This window comes from Lagenorhynchus albirostris, chromosome 19 (assembly GCF_949774975.1).
Source record: "Lagenorhynchus albirostris chromosome 19, mLagAlb1.1, whole genome shotgun sequence".
NCBI lineage: Eukaryota > Metazoa > Chordata > Mammalia > Artiodactyla > Delphinidae > Lagenorhynchus > Lagenorhynchus albirostris.
The window spans coordinates 15797294-15815282 of NC_083113.1; the positions used below are offsets into that span (position 1 = coordinate 15797294).

A 17989-nucleotide genomic window follows, 5' to 3' on the forward strand; every position below is an offset into this window, starting at 1 on the left:
AAGAGAAGTATGCCTTTCTATGACAAGAGATTGAATCAGTAAACAAATAACTTCTGTTATGGACTAAACGTTTGTGTCTCCCACAAAATTAATATTGAAGCCCTAACCTCCAACATGATGATATTTGGATGTGGAGTCTTTGGGAGATAATTAGGTTTAGATGAAGTCATAATGGCAGGGTGCCCACGATTGGACTAGTTAGAAGAAGAAACCAGAGAGTGCACCCTGTCTCTCCCTCTCTCTCTCTCTCTCTGTCTCTCTTCTCTGCCATGTGAGGATACAGCAAGAACAGACACCATATCTGCTGGCCCCTTGATCTTGGACTCCCCAGCTTCCAGAACTGTGAGAAGTAAATGTTTTTTGTTTAAGCCACCCAGTTTATGGTATTTTGTTATAGCACCTTGAATTGACTGAGACAACTTCTAACAAAGAAAAGTTAAGAATCAGATGGCTTCGCCAGTGAATTCTACCAAACATTTAAAGAAAAATTAACAATACTTCTCAAATTTTCCCCTCAAAAAGATAAGGAGGGAACACTTCCTAACTCATTCTATGAGGCCAATATTACCCTCATATCAAAGCCACTTATATACATCACAGAAGAGAAAAACTACAGACCAATATTGTTTATGAATATAGATGCAAAAATCCTCAACAAAATACTAGCAAATTGAATCAAGCAGCTTATTAAAAGAATTACTGTATGCACCATGACTAAATGGAATGTATCCCAGAAATGCAAGGCTGGTTCAATACTGGAAAATCCATTAATGGAATACATTATATTAACAGAATGAAGGAAAAAGGGCATGTATGGAAATACCTATAACTAATATCACACTTAATGGTGAAAGCTTTCCCTTCTAAGACAAGAAACAATACAAGAATATCTGCTCTCAACAGGTCTCTTAAACATTGTCCTGGAAGTTCTAGCCAGGGCAACTGGGCAAGAAAAAGAAATAAATGGTATCCAAATTGAAAAGGAAAAAATAAAACTATCTATTCACAGATAATATGATCTTATAGAAAACTCTAAAGAATCCACTAAAAAACCATTAAGAGCTAATAAACGAGTTCAGCAAAATTGCAGGATACAAAATTGATATACAAAACTGAGTTGTATTTCCATACACCAGCAATGAACCCAAAAATGAAATTAAGAAAACAGTTCCATTTACAATAACATTAATAAGGTACTTAAGAATAAGTTGAACTAATGAGGTATAAGACTTGTACACTGAAAACTACAAAACATATTGTTGAAAGAAATTAAAGAAAACCAAATAAACAGAAAAGCATCCTGTGTTCATGGACTGGAAGACTTAATGTTGGTAAGATGGCAATACTCCCCAAAGTTACTGCAGAGTCAGTGCAATCCATATCATAATCCCAATAGCCTTTTTTGCAGAAATGGACAAGCTGACTCTAAAAGTCATATTGTTATTGCAAAGGAATGGCCAAAAATATCTTTTTTCTTGAAGAACAAAATTGGAGGACTCACATTTCTTGTTTTCAAAACTTACTACAATGCTACAGTAATCAAACCAGTATGGTACTGGCACAAAGACAGACATATAGATCAATGGAATTGATGTTGATTTTTTTTTTTTTGGCCATGGTGTATGGCAGGCAGGATCCTAGTTCCCTGACCAGGGATTGAACCTGGCCCCTGCTGTGGAAGTGCAGAGTCCCAACCACTGGACTGCCAGGGAAGTCCCAGCTTAGTGGAATTGACTTTAGAGTCCAGAAATAAACCCATACATATGGTCAACTGATTTTCAGGAAGGGTTCAAGACTAGTCAATGGGGAAAGAATAGTCTTTTCAACAAATGGTCCTGGGACAATTGGGTATCAACATGCAAAAGAACTAATATGGACTTCTACCTCATACTATATACAAAAATTGATTCAAAATGGATCAAACTTAAATGTAGGAGCTAAAACTATAAAACTCTTCAAAGGAAAAATAGGTGTAACTTTTTGTGACTTTGCGTTATGTAACTATTTCTTAAATATGACAGCAAAAGCACAAGCATCAAGAGAAAAGAATAAATTGGACTTCATCAAAATTAAAAACTTTTACACATCAAAGGACACCAACAAGAAAACGAAAACACAATCCAAAGAATGGGACAAAATCTTTGCAAATAACATATTCATAAGGGCCTGGGATTATATAAATAACTATTGCAACTCAAACGCAGGAAGATAAACAATCCAATTTAAAAATGGGCAAAGCACTTGAATAGACATTTCTCTAAAGAAGATATACAAATGGCCAGTAAACACATAAAGAGAAGTTCAACATCATTAGTAATGAGGGAAACGTAAATCAAAATCACAGGAAGATACCACTTCACAGCCACTAGCATGGCTATGATTAAAAACAAAATAAACAAACAAACAAAATATGGGAAATGACAAGTGTTGCTGAGGATGTGGAGCAAGTGGGACCCAAATACATTGCTGATGGCAAGATTAAATGGGTCTGTGGACAACAATTCAGCAGTTCCTCAAACAGTAAAACAGAATGATCATATGACCCACTAATTCCACTCCTCCATATATACCCAAAAGAATTAAAAGCATATGCTCAATGAAAAACTCGTATATGAATGTTTATGGTAGCATTATTCATAAAACCCCAAAACTGGAAAAAATCTGAATGTCCGTCAACTTAAAAATGGATTTTAAAATGTTGTATATCCATACAATGAAATATTGTTTGGCCATAAAAAGAATGAAGTACTAATATATGCTACAACATAAATGAACCTTGAAAACATTATGCTAAGTGAAAGAAGCCAGACATAAAAGGGCACATATTGTCTGACTCCTTTTATATGAAGTGTCCAGAATAGGCAAATCTATAGCAACAGAAAGTACATTAGTGGTTGCCAGAGGCTGGGGGAGGGGGAGAATGAAAAGTGACTGCTTAATAGTAATGGGGTTTCTTTCTGGCCTGATGAAAATATTCTAGAATCAGACAGTGGTGATGATTGTACAACATTGTGAATATATTAAAAACTATTGAATACTATACTCTGAAATGGTTAAAATGGTGAATTTTGTTTTCTGAATTTTACCTTAATAAAAAAAATTTTTAAACAGAGTGATTCTTTGGAAAAACATTTTAAACAAATCTTTATTTTCTGAAGGTATAAAGATGACACAATATCCTAGTCTAGGATTTACTTTAAAATACTTCAGGACTGTGTGTGAGGGAGCAGGATGGAATAGAATAAACAAAATTCATCATGAATTGATTACTGAAGCTAGATGATGGGGACATGAGTGTTTGTTACACTGTTCCATTTCTGTATTTGTTTGAAATTTTCCAAGTACATGTAAAAATCCAACGTACAAGACAATTAAGCCCAGTTTTTTACAAGTTTTAAAATACCCATCAAGGGACCTTCCTGGTGGTCCAGTGGTTAAAACTTTGCCTTCCAATGCAGGGGGTGCAGGTTCAATCCCTGGTTGGGGAACTAAGATCCCACATGTCTCGTGGCCAAAAAACCAAAACATAAAACAGAAGCAATATTGTAATAAATTCAAAAGACTTTTAAAAAAATGGTCCATATCGAAAAAATCTTAAAAAATAAATAATTAAAAAAAATACCCATCAATTCTACTCCAAAGTATATACCCAAGAGAAATTAAAGTATATGTCCACACAAAGATGTGTACCCAAATGCTCACAGCAGCTTTATTCATAACGAACAAAACCTGGAAAACCTGGAAATAACCCAAATGTAAACGTCCATCAACAGGTGAATGGACAAACTGTGGTTCATTCAAATAATGGAATACTACTCAGGAATAAAATGAATGAACCTGAATACATGCAACAACATGGATGCAGACATTGAGTGAATAAAGTTCTATATGAAAGATTACATATTGTGTAATTCCACTTATATGATATTCTATAACTTGCAAAATCAATCTATGGTTTTAGAAGTCAGGATAGTGACTCCCTTTGTGGGGTAGTGAGTGGAAAGAAGCATGCAGAGGTCTTTTGGGAGGGCTGAAAATGTTCTATTTCTCCATCTAAGTGCTGTTGATCTGTCCTCTTTTCTGTATAAATACTAATAAATGCCATACATCATTAAGCCTGATCCATGTTGTGCACCTCAGCACCCATGCCCTGGCACTCTCCCTGGCTGTGGAAGGCACCTGCATGTGCAGAGCCCACTCCTGGAAGCCTCTCCCTACAGTGCACTTTCTGGTGCGTCTGCAGGTGGACTCTCTGACTGAAGCCCTTCCCACACACAGCACAGGGGTAGGGCTTCTCCCCTGTGTGCACCCTCTGGTGCCTCTTGAGGGCCGAGCGATGCCTGAAGTCCCTCCCACAAGCCTCACACCTGTAGGGCCGCTCTCCCGTGTGGACCCTCTGGTGGATACCCAGGTCCTTGCTCCAGCTGAAGCACTTCCCACAGGCCTCGCACCGGAATGGCCTCTCCCCAGTGTGAACACGCTGGTGCAGGTAGAGGCTGGCTCTCTGGCTGAAGCCCCGGCCACATGTGTCACACACATAAGCCTTGTCTCCTGCGTGGTCCTGCTGGTGTCGTGCCAGCGTAGAGCGTGAGGTGAAGCCCCGGTCACATACCTTACAGGCATGGGGCTTCCTTCCTGTGTGGACACTCTGGTGGATCTGCAGGGCTGCCCTGCGGCTGAAGTCCTTGCCACAGTCAGAGCACCTGAAGGGTTTCTCACCTGTGTGGATGCGCTGGTGGATAGAGAGGTTGGAGCTGCGGCTGAAGTCCTTCCCGCACACACCACATCTGTAGGGCTTCTCGCCTGTGTGTATTCGCCGATGGATGGACAGGTTGGAGCTACGGCTGAAGTCCTTCCCACATTCCTCACATGTGTGAGGTTTCTTTCCCATGTGGTCCTTCCTGTGCCTTCTCAGAGCAAATTCTGAGTTGAAGACTCTGGAACACTCCATGCAGCGGCAGGGCTTGCCTCCTGGAAGGAGCACAGGAAGGTTAAGGTCTGTTGTCCTTTCACTGAAGGCTCTTCCACCCCCGTCATATGGAGAGGGCTTCTCTCCCTTACGGGTTCACGGGTGAATTAGAAGGTTTCTGAGCTGGCTGAAGTCTTGGCCACACTGGGGATAGCTATAGGATTTTTATCCTGGAGATACTGGCCAAGACAGAATCCCTTCATTCTCATCCCTGACTCCTGGGACAAAGAAAATTAGATGACGAAAGTGAGCAGAGGTTTTGTCTGAGGCTGCACGGTACTCCTGGACATACTTCGGCAGTACTGGTAAAGCAAAGAAGCTTCACTGAGTGAAGAAGTGTTGCTGCTGGTCTCTGTCCTCCTGACATTAGGTTTTTCATTTTTGCTTCAAGAGGAATGGGACGATACTGGGGACCTTTTCCTTAGTCAAGGAAACTAAATGTTACTAGAAACACCAAGTCAAATTCTATGAGCTACAAATGGGTTAATGTTGTCAAAATATGATTATCAAAAAGTTAAAAATATAACTTTCATACAATTATGGAGTGAACAACTGTCAAAATTTTAATGAGGAACTAAGAAAATGGTAATGCTGGTTCCATTGAGGAGCTTGGGCATTTAATGCTTTCATAAAAAAAGATACGTGGGGGGACCTTCAAGATGGCAGAGGAGTAAGACGTGGAGATCACCTTCCTCCCCACAAACACATCAAAAATACATCTACATGTGGAACAACTCCTACAAAACACCTACTGAACACTGGCAGAAGACCTCAGGCTTCCCAAAAGGCAAGAAAATCCTCATGTACCTGGGCAGGCCAAAAGAAAAAAAGCAAAACCAGAGACAAAAGAATAGGGATGGGACCTGCACCTCTGGAAGGGAGCTGTGAAGGAGGAAAAGTTTCCACACACTAGGAAGCCCCTTCACTGGTGGAGATGGGGGGTGGGCATGGGGGGGAACCTTCGGAGCCACAGAGGAGAGAGCACCAACAGGGGTGTAGAGGGCAAAGCAGAGAGATTCCCGCACAGAGGACTGGTTCCGAAAAGCACTCACCAGCCCAAGAGGCTTGTCTGCTCACCCACCGGGGCAGGTGGGGGCTGGGAACTGAGGCTCAGGCTTCAGAGGTCAGACCCCAGGGAGAGGACTGGGGTTGGCTGCGTGAACACAGCCTGAAGGGGGCTAGTGCGCCACAGCTAGCCGGGAGGGGGTCCGGGAAAAACTCTGGACCTGGCTAAGAGGAAAGAAACCATTGTTTCAGGGTGTGCAAGGAGAGGAGATTCCTTCCTTGTCTGTCCACAGAAGGCAGAAAACCGCCTAAACAAGCTCCAGAGACGGGTGCGAGCCACGGCTAACAGCTCGGACACCAAAGACGGGCATGAAATGCTAACGCTGCTACTGCAGCCACCAAGAATCCTGTGTGCAAGCACAGGTCACTATCCACAACCCCCTGGGAGCCTGTGCAGCCCGCCACTGCCAGGCTGCTGCACTGTCAATTCCAATTATAACTACCGTACCCCTCCCTCCCCACCCCTTGCCCCCTGCCCTCCCCCTCCCCAGCATGAGTGAGCCAGAGCCCCCTAATCAGCTGTTGCTTTAACCGCATGCATCCTGTCTGGGCGGGAACAGATGGCTGAGGGCAACCTACACACAGAGGTGGGGCCAAAACCAAAGCTGAACCCCAGGAGCTGTGCAAACAAAGAAGAGAAAGGGAAATTTCTCTGTGCAGCCTCAGAAGCAGTGGATTAAATCCCCACAGTCAACTTGAGGTACCCTGCATCTGTGGAATACCTGAATAGACAGCAAATCAACCCAAACTTGAGGCGGCAGACTTTGGGAGCAACTGTAGACTTGGGGTTTGCGGTCTGCGACTGACTTGTTTCTGATTTTCACGTTTATCTTAGTATAGTTTTTAGCACTTCTTATAATCGGTGGATTAGTTTACTGGTTTGGCTGCTCTCTCTTTTTTTTATTACTCCTTTTATTTTTTAATTTTAATAATTAAAAAAAATTAAATATTTTATTTAATTTTCTTTCTTTTTTTCTCCCTTTTCTTCTGAGCTGTGTGGCTGACAGGGTCTTGATGTCCCGGCCGGGTGTCAGGCCTGAGCCTCTGAGGTGGGAGACCCGAGTTCAGAACACTGGACCACCAGAGACCTCCTGGCCCCACATAATATCAATCAGCGAGAGCTCTCCTAGAGATTTCCGTCTCAATGCTAAGACCCAGCTCCACCCAACGGCCAGCAAGCTCCAGTGCTGGACGCCCCATACCAAACAACTATCAAGACAGGAACACAACCCCACCCATTAGCAGAGAGGCTGCCTAAACTCATACTAAGTTCACAGACACCCCAAAACACACCAGCGGACGCAGCCCTGCCCACCAGAAAGACAAGATACAGCCCCACCCACCAGAACACAGGTACCAGTCCCCTCCACCAGGAAGCCTACACAAGCCACTGAACCAATCTTACCCACAGGGGGCAGACACCAAAAACAACAGGAACTACGAACATGCAGCCTTTGAAAAGGAGACCCCAAACACAGAAAGTTAAGCAAAATGAGAAGACAGAGAAATATGCAGCAGATGAAGAAGCAAGGTAAAAACTCACCAGACTGAACAAATGAAGAGGAAATAAGCAGTCTACCTGAAAACGAATTCAGAGTAATGATAGTAAAGATGATCCAAAATCTTGGAAAAAGAATGGAGAAAATATAAGAAACGTTTAACAAGGACCTAGAAGAACTAAAGAGCAAACAATGATGAACAACACAATAAATGAAATTTAAAATTCTCTAGAAGGAATCAATAGCAAAATAACTGAGGCAGAAGAACGGATAAGTGACCTGGAAGATAAAATAGTGGAAATAACTACCGCACAGCAGAATAAAGAAAAAAGAATGAAAAGAATTGAGGATAGTCTCAGAGAAGTCTGAGACAACATTAAATGCACCAATATTCGAATTATAGGGGTCCCAGAAGAAGAAGAGAAAAAGAAAGGGTCTGAGAAAATATTTGAAGAGATTATAGTTGAAAACTTCCCTAACATGGGAAAGGAAATAGTCAATCGAGTCCAGGAAGCACAGAGACTCCCAAACAGGATAAATCCAAGGAGAAACATGCCAAGACACATATTAATCCAACTGCTAAAAATTAAATACAAAGAAATAATATTAAAAGTAGCAAGGGAAAAGCAACAAATAACATACAAGGGAATCCCCATAAGGTTAACAGCTGATCTATCAGCAGAAACTCTGCAAGCCAGAAGGGAGTGGCAGGACATATTTAAAGTGATGAAAGGGAAAAACCTACAACCAAGATTACTCTACCCAGCACAGATCTCATTCAAATTCGAAGGAGAAATTAAAACCTTTACAGACAAGCACAAATTAAGAGAATTCAACACTACCAAACCAGCTTTACAACAAATGCTAAAGTAATTTCTCTAGGCAGGAAACACAAGAGAAGGAAAAAACCTACAAAAACAAACCCAAAACAACTAAGAAAATGGTAATAGGAACATACATATCAATAATTGCCTTAGGGGCTTCCCTGGTGGCGCAGTGGTTGAGAGTCCACCTGCTGACGCAGGGGACACAGGTTCGTTCCCCGGTCCGGGAGGATCCCGCATGCCGCGGAGCAGCTGGGCCCGTGAGCCATGGCCGCTGGGCCTGCGCGTCCAGGGCCTGTGCTCCGCAGCGGGAGAGGCCACAACAATGAGAGGCCTGCGTACCACAAAAAAAAAAAAAAAAAAAAAAAATTGCCTTAAATGTGAATGGATTAAATGCTCCAATTGAAAGACTGGCTGAATGCATACAAAAACAAGACCCGTACATATGCCGTCTACAAGAGACCCACTTCAGATCTAGGGACACATACAGACTGACAGTGAGGGGATGGAAGAAGATATTCCATGCAAATGGAAATCAAAAGAAAGCTGGAGTAGCAATTCTCATATCAGACAAAACAGACTTTAAAATAAAGATTACTATAAGAGACAAAGAAGTACACTACATAATGATCAAAGGATCAATCCAAGAAGAAGATGTAACAATTGTAAATACTTATGCATCCAACATAGGAGCACCTCAATACAAAACGCAAATGCTGACAGCCATAAAAGGGGAAATGAACAGTAAATAATAGTAGTGGACTTTAACACCCTGCTTTCACCAATGGACACATCAGCCAAAATGAACATAAATAAGGAAACACAAGCTTTAAATGACACATTAAACAAGATGGAGTTAACTGATATTTATAGGACATTCCATCCAAAAACAACAGAATACACTTTCTTCTCAAGTGCTGATGGAACACTCTCCAGGATAGATCATATCTTGGGCCACAAATCAAGCCTTGGTAAATTTAAGAAAACTGAAATCATATCAAGTATCTTTTCCGACCACAACGCTATGAGACTAGATATCAGTTACAGGAAAAAAACCGTAAAAAATACAAACATGTGGAGGCTAAACAATATGCTGCTAAATAACCAAGAATCACTGAAGAAATCAAAGAGGAAATCAAAAAATACCTAGAAACAAATGACAATGAAAACACGATGACCCAAAACCTATGGGATGCAGCAAAAGCAGTTCTAAGAGGGAAGTTTATAGCAATACAATCCTACCTCAAGAAACAAGAAACATCTCAAATAAACAACCTAAACTTACACCTAAAGCAATTAGAGAAAGATGAACAAAAAAACCCCAAAGTTAGCAGAAGGAAAGAAATCATAAAGATCAGATCAGAAATAAATGAAAAAGAAATGAAGGAAACAAGGGCAAAGATCAATAAAACTAAAAGCTGGTTGTTTGAGAAGATAAACAAAATTGATAAACCACTAGCCAGACTCACCAAGAAAAAAAGGGAGAAGACTCAAATCAACAGAATTAGAAATGAAAAAGGAGAAGTAACAACTGACACTGCAGAAATACAAAGGATCATGAGAGATTACTACAAGCAACTCTATGCCAATAAAATGGACAACCTGGAAGAAATGGACAAATTCTTAGAAAAGCACAACCTCCGAGACTGAACCAGGAAGAAATGGAAAATATAAACAGACCAATCACAAGCACTGAAATTGAAATTGTGATTAAAAATCTTCCAAAAAACAAAAGCCCAGGACCAGATGGCTGCACAGGCAAATTCTATCAAACATTTAGAGAAGACCTAACACCTATCCTTCTCAAATTCTTCTAAAGTATAGCAGAGGGAGGAACACTCCCAAACTCATTCTGCGAGGCCACCATCACCCTGATACCAAAACCAGACAAAGACGTCACAAAAAAAGAAAACTACAGACCATTATCACTGAAGAACACAGATGCAAAAATCCTCAACAAAATACTAGCAAACAGAATCCAAGAGCACATTAAAAGGATCATACGCCATGATCGAGTGGGGTTTATCACAGGAATACAAGGATTCTTCAATATACACAAATCAGTCAATCAGTTTGTTAATACATCATATTAACAAACGGAAGGATAAAAAACATATGATAATCTCAATAGATGCAGAAAAAGCTTTCAACAAAATTCAACAACCATTTATGATAAAAACTCTCCAGAAAGTAGGCATAGAGGGAACTTACCTCAACGTAATAAAGACCATTTATGACAAACCCACAGCCAACATCGTTCTCAATGGTGAAAAACTAAAACCATTTCTTCTAACATCAGGAAAAAGACAAGGATCCCCACTCTCACTACTATTATTCAACATAGTTTTGGAAGTTTTAGCCACAGCAATCAGAGAAGAAAAAAAAAATAAAAGGAATCTAAATCAGAAAAGAAGTACAACTGTCACTGTTTGCAGATGACATGACACCATATATAGAGAATCCTAAAGATGCCATCAGAAAACTAGAGCTAATCAATGAATTTGGTAAAGTAGCAGGATACAAAATTAATGCACAGAAATCTTTTGCATTCCTATACACTAATGATGAAAAATCTGAAAGAGAAATTAAGGAAACACTCCCATTTACCACTGCAACAAAAAGAATAAAATATATAGGAATAAACCTACCCAAGGAGACAAAAGACCTTTATGCAGAAAACTATAAGACACTGATGAAAGAAATTAAAGATGATGCAAAGAGATGGAGAGACATACTATGTTCTTGGATTGGAAGAATCAACATTGTGAAAATGACTATACTACTCAAAGCAATCTACAGATTCAATGCAATCCCTATCAAACTACCAATGGCACTTTTCACAGAACTAGAACAAAAAATTTCACAATTTGTATGGAAACACAAAAGACCCTGAATAGCCAAAGCAATCTTGAGAAAGAAAAATGGAGCTGGAGGAATCAGGCTCCCTGACTTCAAACTATACTACAAAGCTACAGTAATCAAGACAGCATGGTACTGGCACAAAAACAGAAATATAGATCAATGGAACAGGATAGAAAGCCCAGAGATAAACCCACATATATATGGCCACCGTATCTTTGATAAAGGATGCAAGAATATACAATGGAGAAAAGACAGCCTCTTCAATAATTGGTTCCGGGAAAACTGGACAGCTACATGTAAAGGAATGAAATTAGGACACTCCCTAACACCATACACAAAAATAAACTCAAAATGGATTAAAGACCTAAATATAAGGCCAGACACTATAAAACTCTTAGAGGAAAACATAGGAAGAACACTCTTTGACATAAATCACAGCAAGATCCTTTTTGACCCACCTCCTAGAGTAATGGAAATAAAATCAAAAACAAATGGGACCTAATGAAACTTAAAAGCTTTTGCACAGCAAAGGAAACCATAAACAAGACGAAAAGAGAACCCCCAGAATGGGAGAAAATATTTGCAAATGAAGAAACTGACGAAGATTAATCTCCAAAATATACAAGCAGCTCATGCAGCTCAATATCAAAAAAACAAACAACTCAATCCAAAAATGGGTAGAAGATCTAAATAGACATTTCTCCAAAGAAGATATACAGATTGCCAACAAACACATGAAAGGATGCTCAACATCACTAACCATTAGAGAAATGCAAATCAAAACTACAATGAGGTACCACCTCATACCGGTCAGAATGGCTATCATCAAAAAATCTACAAACAATAACTGCTGGAGAGGGTGTGGAGAAAAGGGAACCCTTTTGCACTGTTGGTGGGAATGTAAATTGATACAGCCACTATGGAGAACAGTATGGATATTCCTTAAAAAACTAAAAATAGAACTACCATATGACCCAGCAATCCCATTACTGGCATATACCCTGAGAAAACCGTAATTCAAAAGGAGTCATGGGGCTTCCCTGGTGGCGCAGTGGTTAAGAATCTGCCTGCTAATGCAGGGGACACAGATCCAGGAAGATCCCACGTGCCGCAGAGCAACTAAGCCCATGCGCCACAACTACAAAGCCTGCCTTCTAGAGCCCGCAAGCCACAACTACTGAACCCATGTACCACAACTACTGAAGCCTGCGCACCTAGAGCCCGTGCTCCGCAACAAGAGAAGCCACCAAAATGAGAAGCCTGTGCACGTCAACGAAGAGTAGCCCCCACTCACTGCAACTAGAGAAAGCCCACATGCAGCAACAAAGACCCAACACAGCCCAAAGTAAAGAAATAAAATAAATTTAAAAAAAAAAAGAATCATGTACCACAATGTTCATTGCAGCACTGTTTACAATAGCCATGACATGGAAGCAGCCTAAGTGTCCACTGACAGATGAATGGATAAAGAAGATGTGGCACATGTATACAATGGAATACTACTCAGCCATAAAAAGAAACAAAACTGAGTTATTTGTAGTTAGGTGGATGGACCTAGAGTCTGTCATACAGAGTGAAGTAAGTCAGAAAGAGAAAAACAAATACTGTATGCTAACACATATATATGGAATCTAAAAAAAAAAAAAAAATGGTTCTCATGAACCTAGGGGCAGGACAGGAATAAAGACACAGACATAGAGAATGGACCTGAGGACACAGGGAGAGGGAAGGGTAAGCTGGGACAAAGTGAGAGAGCAGCATTGACATATATACACTACCAAATGTAAAATAGATAGCTAGTGGGAAGCAGCTGCATCACACAGGGAGATCAGCTCAGTGCTTTGTGACCACCTAGAGGGGTGGGATAGGGAGGGTGGGAGGGAGACACAAGAGGGAGGGAATATGGGGATATATGTATACATACAGCTGATTCACTTTGTTATATGGCAGAAACTAACACAACATTGTAATGCAATTACACTCCAATGAAGATGTTAAAAAAAAAGATATTTGCCTCCAATCAAATAAATATTTAAATATTTTCAATTAAATTATCAGCATAAAAAGTCAAATAATATATATTTTTGAAGTTGCTACCCATCCCTTCATGGATTCATAGGGTTATTAATGGCATTTTCTCCTGGCTGACTGGTTCTCACCTGAATAGGAGCTTCTTGGTATTTTTTTCTCCATCCACACATCATCTTCTTGTTCAAAATGGGAAATCATTTCTGGTTTGGACAGCAGATGTCCTGCTTGAGGGGAAAGACTGGTGGATTAGGGCAATATGATGTGGACAAGGACCCTGCCACAAGTCAATCTTATCACTTGGTATTCGTGAAGGTCCTATGAAGACTGGGAAAGGTGAATAAAACCACTGCGCATCAAAATCACATTTTATATTTATATATATGTAGACACACACACACACACACACACACACACACACACACACAAATAAAAAAACAAACAAATATTTTCTTCCCCAGAGAAAAAAATGGTTCCAGGAATTTCAGTGAAGAGGCCTATTTGCAATATACAACAGTAATAATTCTCAGTGGGGTGAACAGGCAGTAATGATTGTGTGTCCACCAGAGAAGCACTGCCCAAAGTGTGGTTTGTAGAGACTTATCAAAAATGCAGACTCCATCTCAAATCCACTGAATCAGCAGCCCTGGTGATAGAACCTAGGGACGTAGGTTTTTCGGATAACATTTTATTTTAGAGAAAGATAGCAAGAGTGATACACAGAACAGAATGCCTGTAGAACCCTAACCCATAGTCACCAATTGTTAATATTTGGCCCATTTACTTTATTATTCTCTCTCACACAATTCTTTTTTAAACCACTTAAGAGAAAGTTACAGGCCCCATGGCTCTCTATGACTAAATTCTTTCAGTACACATTTCCTAAGAACAGGGACATTTTTTTCCATAACCACAGTACAGCCATCAAAATCAGGAAACTTAACATTGATGCAGTATTAGTATCTAGTTCACAGTTAATTTGTAAATGATGCCAATTGTCTCAAATATGTTCCGTTTAGCACTATTTTCCTAGATATTTTCTATCTAGAATAAGACACTGCATTTAGTTGTCTTATCTCTTTAGTCTCCTTTAATTTGGACAGGAACTGGCATTTCTTGCCTTCACCTCAGGTATTTCTATGCACTCTCAAATCTGATACCCACTACCATTAAGGGATCTGGAATATGTGGACCCCCAAAGGCAAATCCCCTCAGGATTTACTCTATACAACTGAACCCGAGAGAAAGCAGATAGGTTCAGGAAGATGCTGTTCTCACCCAAGGAGATGAGATTCCCATAGTTCTCCAACATCACTTCTCTGTACAGGTGCCTCTGAGAGGGATCCAGATGCTCCCACTCCTCCTGGGTAAAATCCACAGCCACATCCTGGAACGTCACCAGTTCCTAAAACAACAAACAAAGTCACCCTCACACATACCCATTCCCACAGAGGAATGCAGCTGACAAGCAACAGTGACATCCATAAGTGGTCCTGAGAGTTTCCAGGGTCCTGAGTTAGACTAACTTAGGCACACATCCATGCACTTGATTGTGTTATATCATGTAGAAGATTGAAAAGATGCATGAGGTACATTTTTTTTTTAACGCTTCAGCCCTTAAAGTCTCTTTGGGTGATAAGACTCAAACTGCAACCACAGTACACCAAAAGCTACACAATTTCAGAGGTGTCATCCACACAACATTCTATGAATCAGAATAAGCTTGAGATTTACTTGGGGAAGGGACCAGAGAAGGAGTCCAAGGTGGGTTGGGGCCATGAGGGCAGGTACCATGGAGAAAGTCAGGTACCAGCCTTGTGGGATGGTTAAAATGTGAATAGAGGGAAGGGAGGTGGGGAATTCCAGTTGGCAAGAAAAGTGAGTGGATAGTTGTGTGGGAAGGAACAAGACATAGATCAACAATAAGGACTCTTTGGTTAATAAGAAATGCTATATAGGAAACATCCCTCTGATAATTATATATTAACAATGTTTATTATGGGCCCCAAATCCCCACTCACACATTCACAATAGAAAGGATATATGAACACTGGCAGAGTCACATGAAGGACTAATATTCAGTACCAATTCCCAAACTGTGGTTCAGGGACCCATGAGGTTCCCCAAGACCCTGTCAGGGGGGTCTGTAAAGTCAATATCATTTTCATAATAATTCTCAAGGCTTATACACTCTCATTCTCTTACAACAATATGGAGGCTACATGTCGTGTGATCTTGCAACTGAGAAAATGTTGAAGCAGATGTGAGATTCCAGCTGTTTTCTATTAGGCCAGACATTAAAGAGATTAGCAAAAATATAAAACATTTCCATTCTTCTTTTTTATCTTTTTTTTGTTTTGGAAAATTAAGTATTTTTCATAAAATGTGACATTAACTGTAATGGATTAATTTTTGAATGGATTAATAAATATTTTACATTTTTGTTAGCTTGAACCGCCAATCTGGTAATATTGATAACACACATAATAAAAGCCATTTTTTAAAGTGTAAAGGGATCCTGAAACAAAAAGTTTTAGAAACTACTGCTATACTGAAATGAAAGTGAACAAACTACATATACATGAAACAATATACATCAATCTCACAACATAATATTGGAAAAAACAAGCACAAAAGAGTACTGTATGTACTCTTGATTCTATTTAAAAAGTTCAAAATCAGACTAAACTAATCTACAGTACTAGAAGTCAGAATAGTGGCTACCATTGTGGGGAAGACGGGGTTCTCTACTAGGAGGGGTTTGTTCAGAGCTGAAGTGAGAGGAGAAGGCACAGAACAGCTATAGATTAATTTAGCCTGTTCTAGAGCTTCATATTAATGGAATTGATACCAACTGGGGTTCTTCCCCAATCAATAGAAATTGACTAGAGGCCAGATAAGAAATTCAGGCTAGGCTTTATTGGGCCCCTGCTGCAGCAAGGAGGAGCAAAAACAAACAACAGTTTCCCTTGCTCCCAGAGCGGGGGAAGGCGAGCTGGTTCCTTATATGGGGTGAGGGTAAGGGTGTGTCCAGGGGTCGGGCCAGAGGGGTGGCTTAGGTGTTTTGCCCAACCCTTTGGTGGTGCCGAGTGCAGGGCACATGTGCAGTACCCAGCTTTTGCTCCCAGCTCTTCAGAAGTGGCAGCTGAGTTTTTTTGGTCTTTTTGTATCTTTTGTCCAGAATTTGCCCCAACTGCACATGCATGCAGTTATTTTTAGTCCCTTATAGTTCTTTGTATTTTGTTGCTCAAGGAGACGTTTGTCCAGGTGCAAGCACTGCAGCAAAAGGCCGAGGGCCCAGCCTGTCTCAGTCACATAGTATGTACTCTTCTGTGTCTGGCTTATTTTTTCTCAGCATAATGCTTTTGAGATTCATTCATGTTGTTCTATGTATCAGCAGTTGTTTCCTTTTTTTTTTTTTAATGAGTAGTTCTTAATTATATGGATTAACACATTTTATCCATTTATCAGTTGATGGACATTTGGGTTGTTTTTAGTTCAGGGCTATTATAAACAAAGCTGCTAATAGTCACATACAGATTTTTGTGCGGACATCTATTTTCATTTCTTCTGGGTAAACACAGTGGGATTTCTGGGTCAATGGTAAGTGTGTGCTTAATTATATAAGAAACTCTAAAACTGTTTTCCAAAGTATATTGCACCATTTTGTCACTCCTACCAGCAATGTTCAGACTTTGTTGAGAAACTGGAGTAACATATGTCTAGCCCAGGGCCAGCACAATATATATGTTATATTGCTCTCCTTCCCCAATCCCCAAAATGAGGTATGTGGGTGATATTTTGAGGGAGAGAAGGTGGACTCTAATTTACCTGTAATTTGGGCATTTCCTCCTCTTCCTGAAGAAGGGCAGAAACCTCAGAAGGCAGTGCTGGGTAAGAAGAAAGCAGCAGTGAAAAATGAACTTGGCTCACTGAAGCAGACCAGTATCTTAGTTACCAAGAAGGGAGAAGGGGCACATTGTATTCAGCTGGTAACACTGGTCCTTGTTTACCATTACCTGACTTTTCTAGGCCCTCCCCTAGAAAGCCTTTTCCTCTCTTTCTACTTTTACAGATGGCCCTTCGACCCAGACACTTTCTCCCTCCCTCCTTGCAAAAACCTACTGAATACCTACTGTGTGCCTTGGTAATGATTTAACTCTCACCTTTCTCCTTACTCTTTGAGGTCACACCAGCTTCTACATGGTCCCACATCTTGCCCTCCCTGTTAGGAGGGGAATCCCCTCAGTCCCAGCAGCTCTGCTGAGGGAATCTCTCTTCAGCCTCTCCAAACTCCACCTGGAACATCCAGAGGGAGTTTCAGGAGATGTTGTCTCCACCAAAGATGGAACTCCTGCATGTGGGGGACCTCCTGCAGCCTTCATGCTCAGGTAGCTGTTTTGTTCCTGTAGGCAGGAGAGGAGATGTCCCAGCAGCCCGGACTTCAGGCTGGGTCCTGGACTTCTCTATTTAAGTGAGAGCACAGTTAATAAACTAAAGCACAGTTAAGGTGATAAACGTTTACTAAGCATCCACTGTGTACAAGGCATAACCCTACTTCCTAGGGGTACCCAGCTCTGACTTTCTCAGGACTGTAGCTTCACAGGTTGATCAAGTCACAGGGCAGAAAATTCTGCCTCCTCTGTGAAGATTTCCTGGAAACCTCCCACTTTGGGGATACAAATCCACAATTCTCAAAAGGTGAACTGGTGAAATACTTGAATTTCTCTTTTTAGCTATCA

General features: G+C 40.6%; 1 protein-coding gene across 1 annotated transcript in view; it reads right to left on the reverse strand.

Moving 5' to 3' along the window:
- Positions 1 to 2823: 2823 nt before the first annotated feature.
- ZNF383 (zinc finger protein 383) overlaps positions 2824 to 17989 on the reverse strand; it is a 49122-nt gene continuing 33956 nt past the window's right edge. The window contains exon 7 of the mRNA XM_060132391.1: positions 2824 to 4966. Within this exon, the coding sequence (XP_059988374.1) occupies positions 4112 to 4966 (855 nt within the window). The 3' untranslated portion in view covers positions 2824 to 4111. The remainder of the gene's footprint in view (positions 4967 to 17989) is intronic.